At 39.5% G+C, this 25,545-nt stretch overlaps 2 protein-coding genes across 7 annotated transcripts; one reads left to right on the forward strand and one right to left on the reverse strand.

Annotated features, from left to right (window-relative positions):
* Positions 1 to 343: 343 nt before the first annotated feature.
* Positions 344 to 16,717, reverse strand: LOC113570876 (dysbindin domain-containing protein 1). Of its 5 annotated transcripts, none has more exons than XM_026999571.2 (4): positions 16,383 to 16,717; positions 13,023 to 13,166; positions 6,976 to 7,113; positions 344 to 1,389 (listed from the first exon to the last, which is right to left on the reverse strand). In XM_026999571.2, exons 1-4 carry the CDS (start codon positions 16,411 to 16,413, stop codon positions 1,238 to 1,240), a joined length of 465 nt encoding a protein of 154 aa, XP_026855372.2. In that variant the 5' UTR covers positions 16,414 to 16,717; the 3' UTR covers positions 344 to 1,237. The 5 variants fall into 5 exon arrangements, with proteins under 5 accessions (XP_026855372.2, XP_026855371.2, XP_026855370.2 ...); XM_026999570.2 differs by having other exon boundaries at positions 344 to 1,392; positions 16,383 to 16,715; XM_026999569.2 differs by having other exon boundaries at positions 13,023 to 13,169; positions 16,383 to 16,713.
* A 1,565-nt stretch (positions 16,718 to 18,282) lies between these two features.
* On the forward strand, positions 18,283 to 24,466 carry gas8 (growth arrest-specific 8). 2 transcript variants are annotated; one of them, XM_026999445.2, is made up of 11 exons: positions 18,283 to 18,433; positions 18,649 to 18,738; positions 18,923 to 19,120; positions 19,236 to 19,442; positions 19,562 to 19,616; positions 19,836 to 20,041; positions 20,309 to 20,476; positions 20,723 to 20,809; positions 20,990 to 21,199; positions 21,495 to 21,560; positions 24,104 to 24,466. In XM_026999445.2, exons 1-11 carry the CDS (start codon positions 18,431 to 18,433, stop codon positions 24,251 to 24,253), a joined length of 1,440 nt encoding a protein of 479 aa, XP_026855246.2. In that variant the 5' UTR covers positions 18,283 to 18,430; the 3' UTR covers positions 24,254 to 24,466. The 2 variants fall into 2 exon arrangements, with proteins under 2 accessions (XP_026855246.2, XP_026855247.2); XM_026999446.2 differs by lacking the exon at positions 20,723 to 20,809.
* Positions 24,467 to 25,545: the final 1,079 nt, after the last annotated feature.

Consider the following 25,545-nt stretch of genomic DNA (forward strand, 5'->3'; position numbering starts at 1 on the left):
GGTTAGCTGGTTGTAATCAGTAGGCACTGTTGTATGGGCTCTGTATTATGTACTAGAGAGATTAACATAATACATACTGCATTGTTTCAGGTCAGTGTAAAGAGTCCCCTGTACTAATGTGAAAACAGCTTAGTTTATCTTGTTAAGCCAAACGTTGTTTCTTTGCTAACCTTATGTAATGTTTATTAGTTCAGTGTTTTGCACAGTGTTTTTCTCCCCTGGTATTGGCTAGGCTGTCAAAAAGCCTTTATACTGAAATATCCCTTTATAAAAGAAATCCTAAAACCTGTTATTGGTAAGACCTTAACTAAAGAATAGCTCCACTTACATGACTCTCATTGTGTAGGGCTGAAATTAAAAGGGCTTTTAATTAAAAAGCAAATTAAATAAAACGTTACATCACAGAACATTTTCATGGACAATTTCAGTCACTGGAAACTAGTATTTTTGTAACCATTTCACTTTACATTTGTTTTTGAACAACTACTATTTATGGAGTATGCAGTGTTGGTTAAAAAAAGGTTTGTTGAAAATCTTGGGCATGGATGTGGGTGTGTCTTACCGCTCTTGAGGGACCACTCTAATAGCTCCTCTGCCTTGCTAATAGTGTGTTCTTGCATTCCCTTTCACAGTCTATAATCTATGACAGTTTACCTTGTTACTTTTAAAGGCAACAAATTACATGGCAGTCAACTTTTGACCTGCTCTTCCAACCCAGAAGACCTATGCTGCAGCATCCCAGCTCTATTCGTCTGTACTTTCCTCTCGTTTACTCAGTGCTTCTCTCTCATTGCATCATATAGAGCTCTATATTCCAGATTATCTTTTGGACTGAATTCTCTATAAATCAGAGAGGCCTTCCAAACTCATCTCCATAGAGTCCAATTGACAGGAAGCCCTTGAGAAGTAAAATGTCTAACAATATGGATATGGAGAGACATGTATGAGTCTGTATTGCTCCACTAGTGCCTACATGACAGTTCTTCTCCACATAACAGATATCGAGTGGGAGCACATGTTAGTGTCTTTTGCACCGTGGCTCTATATTATTCAAATGCAGCTGTGTGTGTGTGTGTGTGTGTGTGTGTGTGCGTGTGTGTGTGTGCGTGCGTGTGTGTGTGTGCGTGTGTGTGTGCGTGTGCGTGTGTGTGTGTGTGCGTGTGTCCCTGATATCAGGCAGAAGTGTTGGGTGTGTTTCTCGGGTCTGTTTGATCCATCCTAGTGCGGAGTAGTGCTCTCAGGGCTGCTTGGGCGTGCGGTAGCTTTGGGTGCTCTCCGAGTCGCTGTGGTGCTTCCTGTCGCGCTGCTGCTCAGCCTTGCCGCACCGTGTCCAGGAGGGAGAGCGCATGTAGCCGCCCCTCTGCAGAGGTGGGTGGTGGCTGCGGTGGCCTGCTAACACACACATGCAGTCAGAGGTCAGAGGGCTTGTGTTCCAGCTCCAATCTCACCTTTGTACTGTCTCTGTTTGAAGGGATGTGGGAGGGGAGTGCCAGGCTCCAGGTCTCTTCCTAATACTACACACACGACTGATCTGTCTGTCACAGCCTGGTTATTTGAGGACTGCAGATGGGGAGAAAGCACCTGTCAGCTCTTCTGAGGGAAAGATTTCTACAGTTCATGCATGTCAGGAAAATTTTTTTCACTCTCTCTCTTTTTCTCACCCACACATTCTTCTACTGTCTTTCTGTTTTTTGTGACTTTTCTATTTCAGTTTCTTCACTCAGTTAGTTGTTTCTGAAGTCTGCCACATGTCAGTGTGTTTGGTGAAACAGAAAAACTGTGCTCCTTCTTTAGTGAGTTCCTAGATTATTTGTGACTTTGTGCCTAAAAATATGATGGTGTAAGATGCTCTAAATTTAAAATTAAACTTTTATATTCCAGTAGTTGCAAATCATGCACTTATTTGATTATATTGCAGTGTTTCATTCCAGTAGTATAAAGTTTGAGATTTATAGAAATGATTCTCATATCTGACTATTGTCTTTCTGCTTTATGAATGGGGTTTCTTTAATGGTCATAAGATGAAGAGCAAACATTGGAAGTGTTGTGGCAAAGTAATGGTGAGCGTGTGACTGGACAAGTAAAAGTAAACTGCTGGAAGTTTATTCTTTTTTGTGCCACTTTCTCCTTTGACCAAGAGTGCTCCAGCCTCTGGATACCAAACTCCTCTTAGAATATTAAACTCTATAAATTTAGGGATGTGTTCTGTCAAAGTGAACAATGTTACAAGGGTATCGAGGTCAATACTTTGTATGTAACACTTCAGACTGCAAGGATTGTGGCACGTTTTTGGTTGACTGTACTCTGTTGTGTTTATTATCCCTAATTCCTATTTATTACAACTAATTTTTAATTATTTCCCACTGCCATCATTCTATCAGCTGAGCTACGGCTCCTATTTGCAATGGAAAGGTTGTGGCATTTTGTAACCATAAGATGGCACTGTGTACTGGGGAAATCTCAGTCTCAGACTTGAAAATGATTTCAGTGATAAGCTTCTGTATATTCTTTTAACCAAAGACTGGTCTAAATTCAGTTCTATTTCTAGTGTTCATTCATAGTGAAGCAGAAGAAAGTGACCCCATACAAATGCAATTTGACTAATGTAACTGCAAAGCATGCCAACTGGGTTCAGCTGCGTTTTGTAACTAAAATTAAAAAAACAAAAAAAACCACACCAATAAACTCTAAGTGAATGGTGCTATAAATCACCATGTAATTACATAATGCTGTATTTCTTTGTCATAGGCCATACTCTGGCAGCCAGAACATCACCAAGCTATTGATTTTGGTGAAGTTTATGGGATAAAACCTGGCTGTTAATAAAAACTGTGTTTCACACAGTCAGCACTACTTTCCTAAAAGATGCTAACATAATACATAGAAATACAAGCTTATGTGTTTATTGTGTTTTCTTAGGAAAAGATTTGAGAGTAACATATTCTTTCATCTCAGGCTTTCATACTGTTGAATTCTTGGGCAGGTGACGGTTGATCAGACAACGCGTTGAATTCAAATCAGCCCAGTTTCAAGTACACTCTGCTCTTGTGATATTTGACATCTAATAAATATGGATGTGGGAGTGGCCAGGTCTCATACAGAGAGTCAACCTCTTACTTTTTTCTCCTCTTTGCCTCTTCCTATCCCTTCTGCAGCTATACATCAGCATGCACTCTGAATTCCTCAGCAGTCATTCAGAATTATGCAGGACATGTCAGCATTTGCAAGCTTGAAGGTCACTTGCGACAGAATTAGTGCCATATTAGTGCTAATTAGTGCTATATTTAAAATACAAATTTTGATTATTTTTCAAATGATTTAATTTTTATTTGCTTGTTTATTTAGTTGTTGCATTACAAGCATTAATATTTCTCAACATTTTTAAAGCAAAGTTTACTCAAATAGAGCGCTAGATCTAAATTCGTGTAACATTTATTGTGACAACCCAAATGGAAGAACGTGAGGAAGAAAGAAAACTAAAGAGAAACTGTGAAGGAATGATGCATGGGGGGGGGGGGGTTCCTGGAAAGAGCCTACTGAGTCCCTCTGCCCCTGATTCACACCAGAAGCACGGTGGAATGCGAATGGTCTCCTCTGCCCTGCCTGTATCTGCCAAACAGCCTTCAGCTCCACCTCAAGCGTGCGAGGAAGGATTTCTGCTGAGGATCTGGCAGCCATCAAGAACAACCCTGATTGCTCTTTAGATGCTGATGATAAGATGGTTTGTCGCTACCGAAATTCAACAGATGTGTAACAACAGCTGAACTCACTTGGCTGAGATCTGAGACTTAAGCTGAGTATAAGGGACATGGCTGGCACAAGGAAAACATTCGTTCACACCAGTCTAGATTCCAGCTACCATGAGTTCCTCATTGGTGTCAGTACAGATTTAATGTGAAGTGCAGTAGAATTTGGATAAGGCCTGAGAGCACCTACTCTCCAATGTCTGACCACCACACTTTGAAGCAAGCCTGAATAGTTATACTTTCTGATTTGTTTTAATTCACAATATCAGGGTGATGTGGTACAAGTAAAGGTGTGGTATATGCAGGTGAAAATTTTTTTTCCTTCAAAGAAAAGTCATATGCATGGAAGTACAGTGTTGGGCAATCAGGTATATAAGGCCAGTATAAAGTAGCAAGCTCAGATAGATGGAAGAGCTAAACAGCTGCTGAACAGCTTGAGGCCGGCGGTGCTCGGCTGGAGGGTTGGTGTGGTTGCACATGGCTCTGTGTGTGGTGTGTCCTAGACAAGGTCACACTCACACCCATCCACAGTGTTCTGGTCCCGAATCTGGACCACTGCCTCATACATGTCCTGCCGAGAGAAGCTGAGCTGCAAGAAGCCTGCAGTTTTCCTTTAGACTCTCTCAGTCTCTCCACTAAAAACATTAGCCATAGTCACCCCAAATAAAACATGCAAAAAAAATGGCCATTTACCAAACAACAGATTAGACAATGACCTGCCAGACTGTCACTGTTCTGAAACATCATGTGAAGCGCTAGGCTGCCCGTGAGGAGGTGGCTTTGGCTTTCACAGCCTGCCTCCACCTCCAATTCCTTCTCCCATAGTTCTGCTGGGGCACCTGTGCAGGCAGGAGCAGGCACATTTGAACAGCCTCATTATGGACACATCTGGCCTCTTGTGGAGTAAGGAAACATGGTGCATTAGTGCAAAGTCCTTTGTTTAGTCTGCAGGGAAAGGGCTTGGGTTTATGCACGGAGATGAATAGAGAGGAATGCAGATAGTGCCAGGACTCCCAGATGGCTAATGGTGACCATAACTCACAGGGCAATGAGAAGGAATGCACCAAGTGCAACATGCAAACTTGACTCTTTAGGAAAGGCACTTTGCACTGGACTACCGAGCCCAAAAATACTGCAGCTCAATTAGTACCACGATGATTGTCGCGTTTTAGAAAGGTGCATAAAAATATATAGTGTACCTCAGTATCTCATTATATTGCCCAATATATGCTAATGCTATGCTAATGTTGGAGAGTTGCCAGAGGCTGAGAAGAGATGCATGGCTAATGGGGGTTTGAGCATACTGTATAACTAAGTGAGATTAAAATCCCATCTCAAAGAGCCCCCAGTACTGTAAATGTGTCTGTCAGTCTGCTTTTTCCCATTATATGCCCCTCCATCACCATCCCAGGCCACCAATGCCACTTCCATTTATCACCAGTAGTGCAGAATGGTGCTCATTTCTCTACTACAAACAGGTTACATAGAATAAGTAGAATAAGTTCACTATCAGTAGCAAGCAAACTGCATGTAGCAGCCTATGGGAGTTTTAGATTTTCTGTCTGGTTGCACACAACAGTAGCTTTTATGGCCATTTTGGGCACTAGTGTAGATGGCACCACTTGTAGTTAAGGCAGCTGGGGGTACATAACTTTTAAATAAAGTCATATGCATGTAATCCTAATGTATGCTAACCATATTGCTCAGGGTAATAATTCGTTTTGTACAGTTCAGTGTGCACTACACAGGTTTACAAACAGTGTTTTTCCTCTAATAGTAAGTCTATTAAAAGAAGCGATGATTAAGGGGTGGCACTTGACACTGAATCGGAAGCCAGAGGGAGCCAGGGTGAAATCGCGTGACAGCAGTGTGTGTCAAGACACACACAGTGCCACTGGAGTGACACACATTTGACTACATATTCTCACATACAATCACACACTGTACTGGACAAAGAGCTATTCTCTGCGCTGTTTATATGCAATCCAATACTGCCTGTGAAAAGTGGGGAGTGTGTGGCTACATTCTCTCATAGTGATACTGAGTGACTTTGCTCAATGACATGGGAAGTATTTGACTTTTTATAGCTCCTAGGACATTTCTTAGGGTCCTGGCACCAGGCCCTGATATAGAAGTCTTGAGTAGTAAGCTCATCTTATTGTTTAAAATTAGACAATGCTTTATAGTTCCTGGCAGAGGCATTTTGCTTCTTTTTTGCTAGGTGTAACATGTCCTTTTATAAGAAGTTAGACTTGAATTTGATATCAAGTGGTTTGCTGTTACTTAAGATAAAATAAGCAATTTTCTGTTAGATGTGATTTTTTTTTTCCTGCTCTACAAGCTCATATTGTATCTGGTCTAAAATGGATTATCAAATTTGATTCTAAAGTTAATGTGTGATAGTGATCAGTGAAACTGTGATTTTCATAAACTGTTCTGTCAGTGAAATGCTGACAAAAAGTAGCTGTAATATTTTGAAGGGAAGTAGTCAATAGTTAATAGAAAAATTAGCTGAGAAGTTGAGAATATTATTTTACAGTAATTAAGAAAATACAAATCTTACAAATCCAATAACAAAAGTGCCTTTAACAAAGATACTTTCCATCCTGATCAGATAATTGGATTAATTTTAATCTGTTTTAATATAAAAGATATAGACTGATCTTAACATCATTAATCCTTGGCTGGGGTAGAGCAACCGATGTTTGCCATTTTCTTCTACCCTAGAAAATTAATACCATGGAAATTTAGTGCTGTATGGATGATCTGACTACTACTGTCTAATTTACAGGTGATTACCGATGGAGATTATGAAATCTTTGTGCCATAGTTAGGATAGTGCTTTGTTTATAAACAGTCCGCCTCTGGTGTCTGAAGTGAAGACCTTGTGGTCTAAATGCCTACCTAACACACTAACTACAGATCACAGCCAGGGTCCATACGGCTACTGTAGCACTGACCACTCAAACCTGTGTCCATCAAATGTTCTGCACACATGAAGATTTTCCCTTTGTATTTTTATGTCTAAAAGCAGATCTCACTTTGATTTCTCAGTATTCTCTTAAATCAAATGAATGACATTAGTCATTAGTCACCTTGCAGACACTGCTAATTATTTTTTTTTAAACTTTGATTGTCCTCCCAAACATCTGTTAGTGTTACCCACAGATGAAGTTTCCTGTTTGGTAGAAAGCTTGGGAGCAGCATGCAGAGAGAGACTCACACTCACCTGCAAATGACTCATTGTGGTTCTCTTCATCTGAATCAACGAAGACTTCAGCCAGCTCCTGGTCAGACATGTCCGTGAGCTCCGTCAGATCCAGAAGATCAAAGTGTACCTCCAGGGAGGACACACTGCTCAAGGGCTCTGCAAAAATCCACAGCCGCTGCAGATTAGAAAATGGTCCCTGGCACTCAGATGCATGCTCTTAGTAAAGTTTGTTTTTCTAAAATGGAGGTGAAATAGGCAAATCGTTTTTAAACAGATTTTGAAATATGCTCGTTCTTTTTTTATGTTTAGTCTGAAACAGCATCTCCCAAATCATTAAAGTATGGCTCTGGGCACTGAAGAGCACGACACCCAAGCTGGGTGTCTGGTGATGGTTAATCAGGACAATACTCCGCTCCGCTCTGCTCCCGGCTATATGACGAATCATTCTTTTGTTATACACTTCATTAAGCGGGGAAGGTTTTAAAGTGTTAGCTGTTGCTTTTTTGGAGGATGACTTGCATCCAAACATGTCTGGCTCTTCCCACCTTTTCTTCTGTGCCTCTCCCACACTCTCCTGCTGTCCCTCCTTCCTCTTGCTCTTTTACTGACTCATATCGAGGCTGACTCGTCTCTGTTCTCCTGGCTGGTCTCCTTCTGTCATGCCACACCTACACCTCAACAGGCTGGTCCGCAAAGAGCTGAACAGTGATAGTAGCCAAAGAGACGCATCATGCTTGCAGCCAACTATAGAGTCAGCCCATCTGAGCGGGGTCATGTACTATATACTGTGTAAATGGGCTGTTTTTAATGCATTTTCAATCTTCTTTTACTCTGTTCATTTTGCTTATGTTTGTGTGTGATTTCAAGAACCAGGGAATGAAATATTAAAAATGTTTGTATCATAAAGTTTGTTAAGCATTTAGCAAAGTTAAAAATGGAAGGTTTTAATGTTTTAGTACATTTAGAGTTAACTCATTATTGAGATGCCCAAATATGAGTGAGTCAGTGTGTTCAATAAAATCAAATTAAAGACTGTATAGCGTCTGTTATTCCAAGTGAATCACTATAGTATATTGTTCCATATGTATAAAAATTACGCATATGGATATGTATATTTGGCTAAGACTTTCACTCGCTAGCTAGCTGGGCTGGTCAGACTCAAAGAAGGCGAGCAAGCAGGAATGCAGAGTGTGTAGGAGGGGCAAACGTTTTCTGACTGTTTAGAATAAAGCTTATGCAAGCTCTTCATAAAGTAAGTATGGCCCATTTTACATGAGAAGGGGAGAAATTCTGGCAAGATAAATGAGTCGTTTACTGGACTTTGAAACTGCATTCATAGGACACACTTTGTATATGAGCACTGGATGCCCAGAAGAGCAGTGTAGCCTAATTAGAGAGAAAACACAGATGTAGATGTATGTCTTTATTGCCCTTTGTTTGTTCCTTTGGAATAGCTCTGGAATGCTTTTCACTGTGAGGCATGTGTGCTATATCCTATGAAAAGCATATTTCCTATGAATCCTATGAAAGGCATATTTCGTTATTAATAAGGCTCTTCTCTTTTGCCTGTTGTAGTCAAAGGTTGAATGAGAGCCTTTATTTCTGGACTCATCTATTACTGCGCTGAAGGCTTATCCCGCTCAGCATGGCTCTGTTAAATATAGCGGTAGCATTGATTAAAAATCAATGACCCTTTAAACAAGACAAAATGATTCTATAAGAGAGGGGCAGTGTTAAAAGAATTCCTAGAACAAAAGAGTTTGAGCAGTGTCCAGGACTTTAACACACCATAAATCCAACTCACATGTAATGCAAATAAAAACATTTCTTGATTGAGATGATAAAAAAAGGGCAACAAATCTTTTCTTTGATAAAATTTGCTATCTTAATTCAATCAAAAAGACTATATAACAGCGATTCTGCTAAGAGTGATTTAAATTAAAAAAAAACATTTGATCACACGAGAACAGCGCCGACAGCAGGTTGGTCATCATGAAATAACATTTCCAGAGCAGGGAGACTATACTGACATAAACAGTCCATTACACAGGCCATTACACTTCTAGTGGTTGCAGCTAAATCTTCAAAGCATCAAATGGGAGGCTTTTCATTGTTGTCCTTGCCACCGTTGTACAGCACAGTAGGTGAGCTCCTTTCTGCATAATATACTTTAAAGCCTTATAAGGAGCTTTTCAGCTGTGCATGGGTAAATACAGGAGGACGGCGACAGGTCACCGTTGTCTGAGGTATCCTAATAATTGTTCACCCCCTGGAATCAGAGATTGAAAAGGGGTCACGGCCTTTCATGCAGCCTTTTTGTTGCTGAGGGACCCGCCTGCATCCAGTAACATGCGCATATATACATATATAAGCTAGCAACAAAACATTCTGCATGAGGCGTCTGGCCCAGTCAAGGTCTAGCTATTTGATTAGATGACACTGGAGAGTAGCTGGCTGCCAGGCAGACCTCGGGGCAGATTGCCATTATGGTAATAAATATGAAAATGAGAAGGAGTCAGACAGGCCATATTCGGTCATCTGCTAGCGACCTGGTCCTGTTGCCTCATCAGTGCTGTAGTTCTGTATTTAACGAATTCCCCATTGTGGTTATGACATTGTAGGAACTTAGCAGCCATGTCAGCTGAGGATCAAGGTGTTCTTTTTTTTTTTTTCCAGCCACACTTTTAAAAGGCGATCAGGCTACACTGAGCAGTAGTAGTAATGTAAAACTCATGGTTGAACATGGTTGAACATGTATGGGACCATGGCGAGAGACGCAGAGAGAGGAGAGAGCTCCTGGTTTTATCACATCTAAATGAAGACATTTCAGCAACATTTATGTTAGCCTAAAAATCAATGAGAAGTAGATATCCATTACTGTAACGTGATATTTTAAGTAATGTTTCTTTATTGTCAGATTCAACTAAAACGGCGAAGTGTCCCTGACCCATGCAATAAACATAACCTGCAACACAAGCATATCTGATATCTGATAGCCTGCAGGAGACACAAACCCTTAGCTCAGAGATCATGCCTGTGCTTTTACCATCTAACAACACAGTAATCATTTCACAGTGTTTACACTTTAGGAACAGGGAATTCTTAGAATGTGGAAGCAGAGACTCCTCATATTGGTCTACACCTTTGTGTGCAGGGGGTGCCTGTGCGTGCGTGCATGTATGTGTGTGCACAGAGAAAAAGCAAGAGAGAGAGATACACCCCTTAGATGAGATCTCCCAGGAGACCCGCCCACGGCTGTCTCTCACTAAGCCTCCCTGAGAGGAAGAACAGTGGGAAGAGGAGCAACAAAAAGATCAAGACAAGACCAGACAAGAACGAAGAATAAAAACGTAGCCCGTGAATTGCATTTTAAAACTAGGTTTAAAGAGAGTATTATTTCTTATCTTACACATTTAAAAACGATATTGCTTTTTTTTTTCACCCAAGTGTTTATTTTATTTCACAGCAAGCCCCCCACCCCTTTCCACCCACTGCTGCCTCTCCTTGAATAATTGATCAGTAACACATTTTACCTCCCAGCAAAGGTCTGTGGGGAATGGAGGCTGCTCCCAGAAAATTATTAGTAAAAACAGAACAAAAGAGTGCACATTTGTTTGAATGTGAGCTCACATTGCTCACACACCTCTTTGTGAGCCATGCCTTGTGGTTTTCTCTGTTAGTAAATAAGAACTTTTAGACAGGCTGAAGTTGACAAAATTTGCATACCTTTACTACTGTACCTGTTAGAGACATCTTTTCAGTATCTTAGTAGTCTCTTCTTTGCTACTCCAAAATGTATTTTTTTATTTTTTTATTTTTTCATTTTTTTACATATATTTAAGATGTGCACCATTTTGACAAATCTTGGATGTAAGAATATATTTTCTTTTTGCAGACAGTAATTTGATTCTCTTGTGCTCTGTTTGTGCATTTTCTCTTCTGTTATGACAAAACAGCTGTCTGCCTCAGTGAAAAGCACTGCTGTTGCGCATCCTCTTACGCAACCTCACGGCCTCTGTGCAAGTCTGCTTCAGACAGAAAGGAGCTGTTTAAGGCATGCAGCTTTGGAGTATATACTGCTAATGAGACAGAGAAGATGGGGAAAATAAAGGGGGAGTGTGGGGGAGTAGACTCCTACAGGGAGAGTACTGTGCCCGGCTGGCTAGGCTTTGGTTGGCTCACTGGGAGTCGCTGGCTGTAACTTTACACCACAGTACCCTGCAGAGGAGCAGCCAGTCAGTAGTCAGGAAAGGAGGCAGAGGACGAGTTAGTGAGGGGCCGCCAAGCAGACCTGAGTGATCATTTGCAGATCAAAAACGGTCCCACAAAAGAGGGTGCATCAGTTCCAATACTCAGTCTCCCCAGCACACCTGGTTCTGAAAACCAGTGAAAACCGCACGTTCGGGTAATGGAAAGCAAATATATGCAATTTAAAATTACTTTAAATGAACACTTTGCAACTTCATCTAAGTTATTAACACACTGTATGTATCATTGCTCATTTTATTTGTAGTAAATACCAGTACAACATGTTATATAAACCTCAATAAACTTGTCGTAGGGTTGCACCAAAATACCCCACTGCTACTATATTGTTACATACTGTGATTGCATGACATGGTTAAAGACAGGCCTGTGTTAAAAACTGCATTATTTTAACCAATATTATTTGTGCTTTTTGGTCTCCCAAGATTCATCTAGAATGTTTATGATTGATTAGGATGTTCACAACATATTGCTGATTAGGCCAATATTGCAATTATGATTAGCAATGTATTGAGCTGCATAGAAGTCAAGAGGTTTTGTTATTATTATTGAATAGAAACTACTTTTCTGTGCAGGCTTCAGTTGCTGTTGAAGATTCGGCTACTCACATACTGGTGGTAAATTTGAAAAGAATTTGGTTAAAATTGACATTAGATCTGGTTTAAATACATTAAAGAATAGAATCTTTGAGAAATCTGGGCTTCTCTTTTGCACCCCTTCCCCCTCAGTACATGGCAGGTGCTGGTACCGGTCTGTCATGGGTGAGACCAGACAGTGGGTGCTTTGCTCTACTAGCCTGAATGTGTGTTATGAGACTCAGTGGATAAAGGCTGCCTTGTAAGAGCCACTCCTTTGGTCTCTGTATCAGAGAGAAAGAGTGTGCTTCTTCTGGGTACACACAATGGACCCTTTTTAGCCCTGGGCATGGGGAACAAGTGATAGTGGACAGTGAGTACAAATTTGTCTTGAGCCTGCAATGCCTTAAGGCAAGCCCCTCTGGCTCAGTGAGGGAGGGAGGAGAGCTGCCCATTGGCTCTTTCTCAGATTAATCCCGCCCAGCTGGGCCTAGCTTTAATGAATGCCCCACTCACCAACTCTTCTCTTATACCTTTCTTAAGTAAAGCCGCAGGGGATTTTGGAAGGCACTGATGTAACTGATAAAGCCATACATCTGGACTCAAGGATTCCAGTGTGCAATAGCACGTTTGCTCTTGTTCAAATGTGTTTCTAATATTGCTTATTTGTCTTGTTAAACCATGAAAATTCAATGTACTTCCAGCTGGTTACTGGAATGAGAGACTCCTTGCCCAGCATCTGTCTTGATGTAGATGTTTGCATTTTGCCAAGCAGGAAAACATTTAAACAAATATTAAACTATAATTGGTCTTTATTTAGTGAGACCCATCCTTAAAGAGCTTTTTTTTTCACTTTTCCAGTAAAAAATCCTTTGACCAGATTGTTTAGACACAGATTAGACCAACTCCTGGAAAAATAGAGATTGTCAGAGTATTCCATTGACAGTACAATATAGTCTAAGACTAATTTTGATGCAAAAATTAAGTTTGTGTGATCATAAAGGCACTAATAATCTGAGGGATTTTTAAATTTCCAACATCTATTATGATTCAGTCCTACAGTAGTAAACTAAGTCACTACTAGTATGAATCTCTGCTTCATTTCCTATTTGACCAGCTTCGGATGAATTTCTTGTTTGGCTTTTGTTATCCACCAGGGCGAAGATGTGCATTAAGTCAACATGACAAAACCTCCTTGTATCCAATTTTTACCCTTGCACTCACGTCTTTTCTCAGCAACATGCAGCAGGCCTGAGATGTGTCCAGGAGTGAAGCCGTCCTCCTCGCCCGTGGGATGATGGGATGGCTCTTTGGAGAGTTCTCCTGAACTGGAGGGCTTCAGCAGTTTCTGAACATCTATGTTGGGATCTGCTATAGAATCATACAAATCATCAGGGAATTCTTAATTTTCCTGCAACTAGTGTACAGCAACTAGAAGGTATCACTATAATTATATGGCTTTATGCATTTACATATAGTAAAAAAGTAATGGTACATTGGTGAAAGGAAAATATTTGTATGCAAGAAAGGATATGGTAATATTATGGCTTTGAAACCTAAAATATTACTTGACATCTACCTTCTCTACTGTGTGTCAGCGAGTAGAGACGTTAAAGACTCTTTGAGTTTTAATAGAAGAAATCCTTCTCTTATTTTTGTGCATGATAAGTTACTTGCATCTATCAGATTCTTTGCTGGAGGGCGATTTAAGAATTTAATCTCTATTCTCTTTCTGAGGCTAATTTAATCTCTATTCTCTTTCTGAGGCTATCCTCTTTTCATGTATTATCCTTCAAAAACCAAAACAGAATGTTTATTAATAATCCCTGAATCATTGCATCACATATCTCCTTGATCCCTTGAATACAATATTACTCCACCATTGAGGTTGGCACGGAACCTTTTTACACAACTTGTGCCTTATTAATTAGGCAAGATATACAGCTATACTGCTTTACCAGGAATTATGGGGAGGCTGGTCCTTTTACAGTTCCACATTTAATCAATAGCAAAATGTAAAATATGATATGAAATATGGTGGAATACAATATATGATATACAAGTGCTAAAATGTTAAATTCACTGGGTTATTCTTTCTCTATTGTCCTTCTCTCTCTCTCTCTCTCTCTCTCTCTCTCTCTCTCTCTCTCTCTCTCTCTCTCTCTCTCTCTCTCTCTCTCTCTCTCTCTCTCTCTCTCTCTCTCTCTCTCTCTCTCTCTCTCTCTCTCTCTCTCTCTCTCTCTCTCTCTCTCTCTCTCTCTCTCTCTCTGCTAAACTGTCACCACCTCTGCGGTTTTGCTGCACTGAGCTTTAGAGATGAGGTGTAGGGCAGGCATGTCCAAAGCACGCTCGCTGCAGCCTGAGGCCTGGACAGGCCTCACTCTCTCTTCCCAGGGGAGCTTGTGTCCATTAGCATGTATTTAATGTCTCTATGATGCACTGACACACAGCCTCATCACCCATTCGTTGGAAAGATCTGTAAACGATACATACATGCAAAAACACCTTGGAATCCTAAATATAGGGTGGCCCAATATCTAAAGTTTATATGCTGCAAAATATATCTAAAATCTTGAGCAGGGACTTTAGTCCCCTCACAGGAGTAAACTAATGCCTCACTATGAATCTTGTGTTCAGCGCAGAAGACAAGCACTGCTGACCCGAGGACAGAGCCAGAGCAGATAAAACAAGATGGATTCCAATTTCAGCCTGGATCTGAGACCTGCTACAGCCCGATCGATCTGTTTTGTGGTGTAATAAAAACAAGCTGAGACAGTTGGGCCTCACTGTAGTCTTCTGATTAAGTGGCAGTCAGAACTCTTCACTACCTGACCCGTGCATATAAGGCAGTAGCTTTCAAAAGGATTCTAACAATGATACATATTTTTCATCACTGTTATTATTAAAATGGTTTTAGACAGACTACATAATATTATTGAGAATTTGACATCATTACTATTATTTTTCGAAAATCATGGTAAGCAGTTATTACCATATGGAGCCTAAATATAAAATTTGCCTTTGTTGTTGCTGAGTTTAAACACTAACAGTAATATAAAATTTTACATTTCATATGAAAATCACATATTGCTAGCATGGTGCTTGTCACATGACTTTTTATGTTGTTCTTACACCCCCACTGTTCTAACTCTATTCACCGACAGTTTAATTTCATGGGCCATAATAATAGTTCTGCAGGCCTTGGTCTTACTTTCTGTCTTTACCACACCCAAACTCAGCTTTATATCCCAGTGTCTTACAATTTCCATGTAACAGCGGATGTGTATACAGATCCCAATCACTAAAGGCCATAATAACTATAATAATAGTTATTTTTGAATAATAATAATAATAATAATAATTATTATTATTATTATTAGTAGTAGTAGTAGTAGTAGTAGTAGTAGTAGTAGTAGTAGTTGTTGTTGTTATATTTGTATAGTGCCTTTTTCAGACTCAAGGATGCTTTACAGACAGATATCAGCTTTTTATGAGCACTCTACTGACCTTGCTGAGCACAGATGATGCAATTCACATTTTAAAATTAATATTCAAAAATAAGAATTATTTAGGAACCTTTCAGCATCTATTACATGTATCGATTTACATGTATAATCTACATACACAGAGTGTCTCTCAGGTAACTCCACTCCCATTTGATTTGTTATCCTTTGCACTATCAATTCAAAATGTTTAGGTATTTGTAGTAACCCATAAAATAATAAATACTTTGTCAATGTCCACTTGAATGATCCCACAAAAAAGGCAGACTATTCTTAAACTGCATTGAGTATTTAAAAAGGCAGCGCAGTAAGATTAAATCTTGGACTTCACCTGTTTCCATGTGTTCCCCCTACCAGCCTCTCAGAAAATTGCACAGTCAGATTGGATTAGTGCCTCAGGCAATCTCTGCACTCCACAATAATATGATCTGCGTTAGCTTCACTGTGATTCACTGTGGGCTACAGTAAAATGGGCTGAGACAGGGTTCCCTTTTAAACAGAAGTAAACAGTTGTATGACCCACAGAAGTTCATGCATGACTGACCCTGAAACAGCCCTCCTACTGGCCACTGTCAGCTTGGTAACTGCTTCCAAAACAACACTTTACACAAGGTTAACAGCACTCAATAAAATGTAACTACTTTCAGAGTTTTCATTGTTGTTCATTTTCAAACAGGTATTTTTTAAACTGTGATAAGAAATACACGACATTGAACCAAGTCAGACAGAGCTTTTATTCTGTACAAGGCACTAGACCGCTGAAACAAATGACACTGCTAATTAAAGAAATGCACTTGGTGTTGATGCTACTAATTGCTAGTTGCAGTGAAATCTCAAATGTCCTAGAAAAATTCTCTAGCAGTGAGAGAAGCTGGCAAAAATTGTTACATCTTCTCTTTTCTGACACAGTTTTACCTCTACTCATTCTAAAAATAGATCCCACAAATATAGGAAATAGTCATCTGCTCCAGAGTACACAAAATTCTAAATGTCAATTATTTATACCTTTGACCCATCAGAGACAGCAAGTTCAGCAAAGATCCAGCAGACATTATGAGTCAGGAGGAGAGAGGGTCCTTACCTGGGCTACCTGCCCCTCCCTGTGCCTCCATCCAGCAAGCCACGAGTCTGAAGCTGCTGTCTACAGCAGCGACATGGGTGTGAAGCACTCAGAGTACATACGGTTAGAAGGAAACAAAGAGACAAAGAGAGAGCATGAGCATTGACTTGCACCAGAGCATGAGCATGGAACGCTCTTGTCTGCTTCGTTTTTCTCCCCCTCCTGTACGCCTGCTGGTCCTCCTTTCCACCACACTCCCAGTCATTCAGCGATCGGAGCCCCCACACTGCCAAAGAAAGAGAGGGAGCGAGGGAGAGTGTGACAGCGAGAAGAGGGAGGGAGTTGGGGAGTGAGAGGGGTAGAGCTAGATAACTCCGCAAATCATGTAGCCGCTTTGCTCTGTAGGCTGTGCATAGTAACTGATGCAGAATGCAGAATGCAAACAGATCTAGAGACAAAGGGTGTAAAAGGGAAAAACACACATGAAAAAAGCATGTAGTGTATACTGGCTGAGTGCCCAGACTGAGCAGAGCATGGAGGGCTCAAAAGGACAGAGATGTGTTGGATATATGTTGAGTACTAGAATAGTGGGATGGTATTAAAGGAGTGAAACTGTGTTTGGGGGAGACATTTGACTTGAGTAACATTCAACACACTGAGAAACAAATCATCATAAAACCTTATAGCGTGACAATCCAAACTCTCTTCAAAATGACAAGTAGCCTGAAATCTCTGTGCCAACAAGTTATTTTGCATATTAAAATTCCTGATATCTATCTTGCAAATATAGCTCATGGCATGCTATGTTACATATATCCAACTTTCACTGGTCAATGTCTTATTCATAGGGATGCTCATATCAAGCATATTGTGCCAAACAGCCAACATTGTTTGTTCAAGACTATGTTTGGTTGGCAAAAAGATAGCCTAAGGCAAAATACCTCCGAGGCCTCAGTGATAACCCAAATTGTTATTTTCCAGTGTTTCACAGTAAACACATCAAATGGCTCAAATATTTATGTTTGATTCAAATATTCATATTGATTTAAATATTAATATTTGATTTCCAATGCAAAAGTTTGTTGACATTATTTTCACCTGCCAATGAAATATCTATCTCTAAATTCTAAATAGATTTTATTTATTTATTTATTTTTCATTTTCAGTGATCTGAGCCATATTTCTGAAAAGCATTGCAAGGGCAGTATCATCAAATGAGAACCAGAGAGAGTGTTCAGAGTAATAGCTGCACTACCATTTAACATTATCTTTGTGTTACACACCTTTTGGGAGACCCAGCGCTGGTCAGTAGTTTCACAGCTGTATATTCCCAAGATCCTCAGACCTTTAACTCTTAGCCTCTTATCCTTATCATTTATATGATATAAAGTCTGTAATTACAAAGGAAAGGGCAAACTCTTAACAGTGCCTAGTAAGCCCTAAAGACAATACGAAACGTTTGTATCAACAAAGAGAGGAGCAATTGTTCTATTGTTCAAGGTATTGTAGGCCTACTAGCCTAAGTAACAGGCTCCAGCTGCCCTCTAGGGGACAGTCCGAACTACATTTAGCCTATAAATGAAATATGGAAAGCTAATCTGGTTTGCAGTGGAGTCTTAATTATCCTTGTTTTCTTTTTCATGTTTTACGTTACAGTGTTACATTCTGCTTTAACTAATAGTATGTATTTAGGCAATGAAAGGCTCGACAAATAATCAGATTGAATGTCTAACAAACTTTGTGCAGATCTATCCGCACACACAAGCTAATGCACAATATAATACAATGCATAATGTAACTTTTTTTCGAGTCAATAAATTTTTATTGCGAATCTGCGTTACTCAGCTCTTGCCAAGATTTTAAATTCTCGTATCGCGATATTTGAGCTTTCGTTGCCATGACGCTATATTGTGTACAAGCGACCAGAATCTCAGTTTATGATAACGTGAACTGACTAGCTGGTTAACCTAGCTAACCTATTTAGTTATTTATTTTTAACGCTTATAGGTTATGTAGGTGGTTTCTTCATATGTTTTAACTTTATTTCTGATTTTAACTATAGCAAAAACATGGTAAGTATGAATATAACTTTAGATAATGCTAGCTAGCTAGCGTGTTCGTTTTTAGCTTAATAACAAGCGTCAGTTAACCTACCCCAGGTTAGCTAGTGTTAACCTAACTAGGTTACTGCTTAGTGATAGCCAATAAAGCCTACTTCATGCTATCTAATTAGGTAGGCTAGATAAATGTAAGACGGATTAGTAACGTTCAACCTATAATATTTCAGCCTCCAAAAAAGAAGGGCGCAAAGGCTGCCAAGGGTAAGAGCCCTACAGTGGTCGATGGCCTTTCTACAGAAGAAATGACAAAGGAGCAGGTAAGTAGCTACCGTTTGTGTCTAATCGTCTATCTTGATAGTAAAGTAATTCCTCTAAACGTAGCGGTCATCACTGAACATTCACCGAGGTAGCTAGCTTGCTATATTTACATTTTTTTTGTAAGCCAAAGTTGATTTGCTTAGTATGCCACGTTATGATCCATTGTTGAAACGTCTTCATTAGCTGGAGGAGCACATTGTCCGGCTGCGTGAGGAGCTGGACAGAGAGAGAGAAGAGCGTAACTATTTCCAGCTAGAAAGGGATAAGATCCACACTTTCTGGGAGATCACCAAAAGACAACTGGAGGAAAAGAAAGCTGATCTACGGAACAGGGATAGAGAAATGGAAGAAGCTGAAGAGAGACATCAAGTCGAGATCAAGGTATCAGGACAAATGATGAGCGTTAATCTGTGGCTACATACTGAAGTGGCTCTGAATTGTCCTGCAAGGTCCTTCCTAACTGGACAGATCTCTTATTTGGTGTATTATTTTCCAGGTGTACAAACAGAAGGTGAAACACTTGCTATATGAGCACCAAAACAGCATTGTAGAGTTGAAGACTGAAGGAGTGGTTGCCACCAAACTCATGCAAAAAGAGCAAGCTGAACTGGAGATGGAACTGCGGAAAGGCATGCGCAATCTGAAAGTGGACATCAAAGAACAGGAGCTCTCCAATGAGAATCTAATCAAGAGCCTTAAGATGGTGTGTGCAAGATTATGTTTGCTTCCTAGCACCCCATGACCATTGACATTCTCCATTAATAGAATTTTGTCTTTTAATGATGGTTTTGTCATGTTAACCAATATCTTTTCTTTTAACAGAAACGTGATGAGCAAATTACCAAGCTGAGGAATGACTTTGAGAGACAAGTACAAGGTACACTTAATAGTGCCTGTCTCTGATTATATGAGATTTTGTGAAACCTAATGTTCAATTTATTTCTGCATTATGTGATAACTTATTGTATTTTAACATTTTGCTGTGATTTTAGTTATTTTACCCCAATGATTTTAGTTAAAAATGTGAGTTGGATGTGGAAATGTGGACTATATTATGCAGCTCTTGCACAGAAAATATGCTGATCTTGTCCTGCAGAAATAGAGGCAAAATATGAGAAAAAAATGCAGTCACAGCGTCAGGAGCAAGACTTGAGGCGCAAGACTGAAATCCATGAAATAGAGGAAAGGAAGAACACTCAGATAAACACAGTGATGAAAAACCATGAAAAAGCTTTCAGTGATATTAAGAACTATTACAACGATATCACTCTTAACAACCTAGCCCTCATCAGCTCACTTAAGGTACAGTAATAAGAATTATCCTTTACTGCTGGTTAAGCTTATATGACATAGATTTACTCGCTTGATTCACAAGTCAGCTTTAAATAACGTGTCCAGCAGCATTTAATTTGTCTGACATGGTACTGTGGTATTCAGATTTTTTTTTTTCTTGGTTAGCCATAATAACCCATCACCCATTCAGTTCTCTCTAGCTTCGCACTTCTCTCTGATGTCTTTCTCCTTGACTCATGATTGCTCTCCCCTCCCCATCCCTCTGGTTCTGTGCAGGAGCAAGTAGAGGAAATGAAGAGGAAGGAGGAGAGGCTGGAGAAGGAGATGGCTGAGGTGCTGCAGCAGAACAAACGTCTGACGGAGCCCCTGCAGAAGGCTACTGATGATGTAGCAGAGCTCCAGAGGCAGCTTGCCAACTACAAGAAGGACAAGGCCTCTCTGGCCGTATGCGCAAGAACCTTTACAGGCTCTTTTAGATTTACTCTGGAGCACTATTACTGTTTCATGCCTGCATTTGTTATTATTCTGTTGTTCCATATTTGCATGATAATTTTGACTTTAAGGTTTTACAAAAAAAAAAAATTATTGATATTGCATGTCTAGCAGGTTTGCAATTAATTCTGGACTTGAAGGCAAAACAGTCATCATTTTTATACAACTTCTAAATGAGCCCATTACACACTTTGTCAGGGAACCAAAGCACGTCTCAAGGTGGCAGAAAAAGAGTTAAAAGACCTGAAATGGGAGCATGAAGTACTTGAGCAGAGATTTAGTAAGGTGAGCGGGAGCACTGACAGGAAATGGGTGCCGTTATTTTGGTGTTCTTTTAGTTGGCACTTTTATACAGGGAACATGTCATTGTGCTTTTGTGTTATTTTATTAACGTGTCAGCTTCACCGAAACTTGACTAACGTGGTGTGTTGCTCAGATTGTCCACTGCCATTTCCTGTTCCGTAGGTGCAGCTAGAGCGTGATGAACTGTACCAGAAGTTCACCAAGGCCATCCAGGAGGTGCAGCAAAAGAGTGGCTTTAAGAATCTGCTTCTTGAGAGAAAGCTGAATGTGCTTACGGACACGCTGGAAAAGAAAGAAGCTCAGCTCAATGAGGTTCTCTCTGCCTCCAACTTGGACCACTCTGCCCTCAACGTCATCACTCACAAGCTTGAGGTACAACAGCTTAGTCAAACCTGAGTGAATCTGAAACAAATCGTGCGTGAACTAAGCCACAGCCATGATTATAAATTCTTATGGAGACATATAGATGAAATTTGCATTAGTGCTACAAATGAGCTTAGCAAAAGCAGTGAGTTTTTAGCAGATTTTTCTCTGATAAGAAATCCAATGAAAATACAATTTACACATTGTAATTCCTAGAAATTCTTTTGGGGTTCCATTGGGTTAGAGGAGAGAATTATAGTTCTCATTTGAGTTTTGAAGAACTGTTTTTGATTTTTGCTTATAGGAAGTGTTGGATTCTAAAAACATTGCTATCAAAGATCTACAGTATGAACTAGCTCGTGTTTGTAAGGTATGTTCAACATCAACTCAAAGCTTTGACATTACACTGTTGTGGACTTTCAACATGATTTTTGGATTTTCAAAATAATTCAACATAAATATATCTGATCTTCATTTCAACAATATTGGTAGATAAAGGTGATATAACAAGTATCATGAAACATTTACATTTTTGTAGTGCATTATATAATTTAAATGAACATAAATGCAATATTTTGCGTGGAAAAAGAAGGTACACCTCTGCTACATCAAATACATAAAATCAAAATGGGTGTCTCAGATCCGGTGCAAATGAGTAGAAAAGTAGTCACCAGTCTTTTTAAAAATAAGACTTCCTTTGGAAATGTGAACAAAATATCTAAATTGTAGACGTAAGATACGTTAAAAAAACCTTCACGTCCCTATAGCCTCCCTTCACGTCCCTATAGCCTCCCTTCACGTCCCTATAGCCTCCCTTCACGTCCCTATAGCCTCCCTTCACGTCCCTATAGCCTCCCTGAATCAGGAGGCAGCAGTGGCTGCCTTTGTCTTTTCTCTATCTGTGAACCTTTTGATATGTTTGTGCTTTGAGTGAGTAATACAAAAAGTTGTATTTTTTTCCCAGTTTCTAGCGATCTGGTAAGAAAAAAAGGTGGGGGATTTTGAGCGTTTAGTGAACCTTTCATCTCTTTAACTTCTTTGATCAAACTGAACTTGTTGGATAAGTACCCTTAAACATCGGATGCATTGTTGAGTAATGGTACTCTAATTTAGCTCTTCTGGACAAATCTACACTCCACAGGCTATAACACAAATAATTCGGTCCTTAACCATGGTGAGTAAAACCTCATTCTCCCACGCCAAGTGAAAGTTGTATATTGCTGTCTTTTTGATGGCCCATCCCAAACCATTTTTTCTTGAGTCAAATTTGTAGGGAGAGTGAAACACTCTATTTGAGATATGTGTAATAACTCTACTGAATAGCTCTACTAGGTAATAAGTGCTGATATCGAGGGACGGAGCAATGATAAATGTGAAAAATGCTGCAGTTTTATCACTCATATGGCAGATATGATTGACATGGTAGATCTGGGAGATTGGCCTGTCAGTTGTGATCAACTGGTTGATGACCATCGCGTTAGAAGATTCTGTAATTATTGGAGGGACCAGTCTTATTTTAACCTCAAATACTTAATTTGGTTTGCTCTTTGTTGTTGGTGTGTGGTATCACCATACCTAGATCAAAGGAACTGTCTGAGGCCTTCAGAAAGATTATAGATGCCTATTGGTGTAGAAGTGGCAGATCTCCAAACAACTGGAAATCAATGATTCCACTATCCAGAAAATCACATATATAGGAGAAAATTTCAAACAACAGCCAACTTGTCTAGGCCAGGCTGCTCCAGCAAGTGATCAGATTGCTGTATGCTAAAATAACTCCTAAAACAAAGACCAGGACTTCTTTAACAGTGTGCTTGGGACAAACTGAGTCCAGGACTGAATAAAAGCAAAAGAAGACGATTGGAGAAAATCCAAGATAGCATTTGACCAAAAGAACCTGATTATTGTAAAGCAAGGTGGTGGAATGTTATGGTTTAGGGGTGCTCTGCTGCATCAGGGCCTGGGCAGCTCCCCATCAGAGAAAGCACTATGAAATCTTTGTACTGGAGGGTGCTTGAACATAATGGGAGGCCATTTGTCAGAAAATTGAAACTCAATCGAAAGTGAACCTTGTAAAGTGACAATGACCCTAAACATTCCACTAAATCCACCAAGGAATAGTTAAAAAGAAAGAAATGGAGGGTTCTGGAATGGCCATGTCACCACCCTGATTTAAAATCCCATCAAGATACTGTCGTATGTGTAAGAAACCTGTCAGCTCACAGATGAAAGATTTATGCATAGAGGAATGGGCCAAATTTTCACCCAGTTGATGAAAGAGGCTGGTAGACAGTTATAAAAAAAATGCCTACTTGAAGTTGTTTCCAAATGGGTAAAACCAGCTATAAGATCCAAGGGTGTACTTACTTGTATTTCTGTTCATTTTTGGTTGAACAAATGGTTCCAAAACCAGTTTTACATTATTTTTGTTCAGTTGCATCACTTTTATCTATAAATACAGATTAAATTAAGACCAAATATTGATATATCCACATCATGGGGGTTACTTATGGTGCATATATGTTATTTTATATCATTTTATGTTTTCATAAGGTTCAAGAATATTCTTCATGCTTTTTAAATCAAAATAGTATAAAAAAAGGAACATACTTGTATTTAATTTATATCATAATTTATATCATAACAATGCAATTAGATGTTTTTTAATTTATTAAATGTTAAATATAGTTAATGTTTTATCAGAAAAGCACTCAAAAGCCTTGACTCACTCTTGAGGACACCCAGTTATACTATAATTATTCTATTTGAACTCCCATTTGTAATGGCCAGGTAATTAATAGGGTATGAGGTCCTTCATTAACAGGTTTATGTGTGGTTTCATTACTACAAAACCTGGATTGTCTGAAGGTTTTCATATACATTGATGTCCAAATAACCTGTTTTATCCCAAAGGCTCACAATGACTTGTTGAGGACATATGAGGCCAAACTAAAGGCCTTTGGCATCCCTGTGGAAGAACTGGGCTTCAAGCCCCTGGAGAGCAGCGTGGCAGGGCAGACTCTGGGCCAGGGCCCTGCAGGCCTCGTGTCTGCCCCCCTCTAACTGGACTGCCTTGACCTCTTCACTCTTATTCAGAGACACTTTCACATCACCCAACATATCACAGTGTTTGTACACATCTTTTTTGTCTTTTATTTATTCTAAGATTTCTTTTTCTTCCTCTGGAGGACTTCTATAACAATCTAAATAAAGGTCTCAGAAAGGATTTTTTGGTGGGAGAGGAGAAAATATGTAATAAAAAGTCTGTAGTCTGAATGCCTTTGTCTTACATTTATAACCTATGATGTAGATAATCTTGCAAATGCCTAGAGAATGTTGACAATAAAATTAGTGCACAAAGTTCTCTATTTACCGGTTTTGCCAAAACAGCATAAAAAATAAAAGGGGTTTATATCCTACACAAAAGGCTGTATGCAAAATCAAGATCTGGGGGAGAGGTTTAGTGAGAGTACATTCTCCTAATGGATTCCAGATCCCAAATACAGAGCAAAACACTAAATGCACACCACACACAGCAAAGGAGGAAAAGTGGAGCTGCTTGCATGCCAGCATCTCATTTTATTGTGCTTACAGTCGCAGCACTGACAGAAGTAATTGTATGAACTTTCAGAAATTCTAACTTGTTTTTTGATATTTGATAAAGTCAAATTTAATCCATCAGAATAGCTTTTAAGGAATGTCATCACATTTAGAAAACTCATATTACCATAATTTGCTCCAAAGATTGAACTCCTCTTAATTTGCTTAGTTTAATTGTACTGCATATGGTTAAAAAACATCCACAGAAGGCTCATGTTACTTAATTTACTGGTACCTGCTAATAAGTGCATGTGAACGGATAATATTTACGGCACTTTATATTTTAAGAAAAGGTTAAATAACGGTCACTCCCTTTGCTTTATTTCTCTATTTGGAGCAGTGGTAGTTAGTGGTTAATAAGGTCCTTAACTTATAATTAAAAGGTTACTGGTTCAAGCCCCACCCCTGGCAAGTTGCTACTATTGGGCTCCTCAGCAAAGCCCTTAACCCTCAATTGCTCCAGTTGTTAGAACTGTAAGTTGCTTTGGATAAAAGTGTCAGCTGAATGCCATAAATATAAATCTGTTTGTGCTCTCATTGTGAATTCCCCTGCCTTGGAAAATTAATAGAGAGAAGGAAAGAAGCTGGCATTCATCAAGAGGAATTTAACTAAAAGGTCGTACTAAGCATTTCAGCAACGTATATTTTGTGCAAATGTAAATTAATATTTATTAATGTATTCCTCACAGTAGTTAGACTGATATATTACGTAGTCATACAGCAGCCCATCATTTCATCTATAGCAAGGCAAGGCA

This window comes from Electrophorus electricus, chromosome 4, assembly GCF_013358815.1.
Source record: "Electrophorus electricus isolate fEleEle1 chromosome 4, fEleEle1.pri, whole genome shotgun sequence".
Taxonomy (NCBI): Eukaryota; Metazoa; Chordata; class Actinopteri; order Gymnotiformes; family Gymnotidae; genus Electrophorus; species Electrophorus electricus.

Coding starts and splice junctions, on each gene's coding strand:
- LOC113570876 (XM_026999567.2), bottom strand. CDS start 16,413: ATGGAGGCACAGGGAGGGGCAGGTAGCCCAG. Junction 13,170..16,382: donor GGGAGGGGCAGGTAGCCCAG/GTAAGGACCCTC, acceptor ATGATTCTATAG/CAGATCCCAACATAGATGTT. Junction 1,393..6,975: donor CCACAATGAGTCATTTGCAG/GTGAGTGTGAGT, acceptor TGTGTGTGTTAG/CAGGCCACCGCAGCCACCAC.
- gas8 (XM_026999445.2), top strand. Junction 19,443..19,561: donor TAATCAAGAGCCTTAAGATG/GTGTGTGCAAGA, acceptor TTCTTTTAACAG/AAACGTGATGAGCAAATTAC. Junction 20,810..20,989: donor TTGAGCAGAGATTTAGTAAG/GTGAGCGGGAGC, acceptor CCTGTTCCGTAG/GTGCAGCTAGAGCGTGATGA.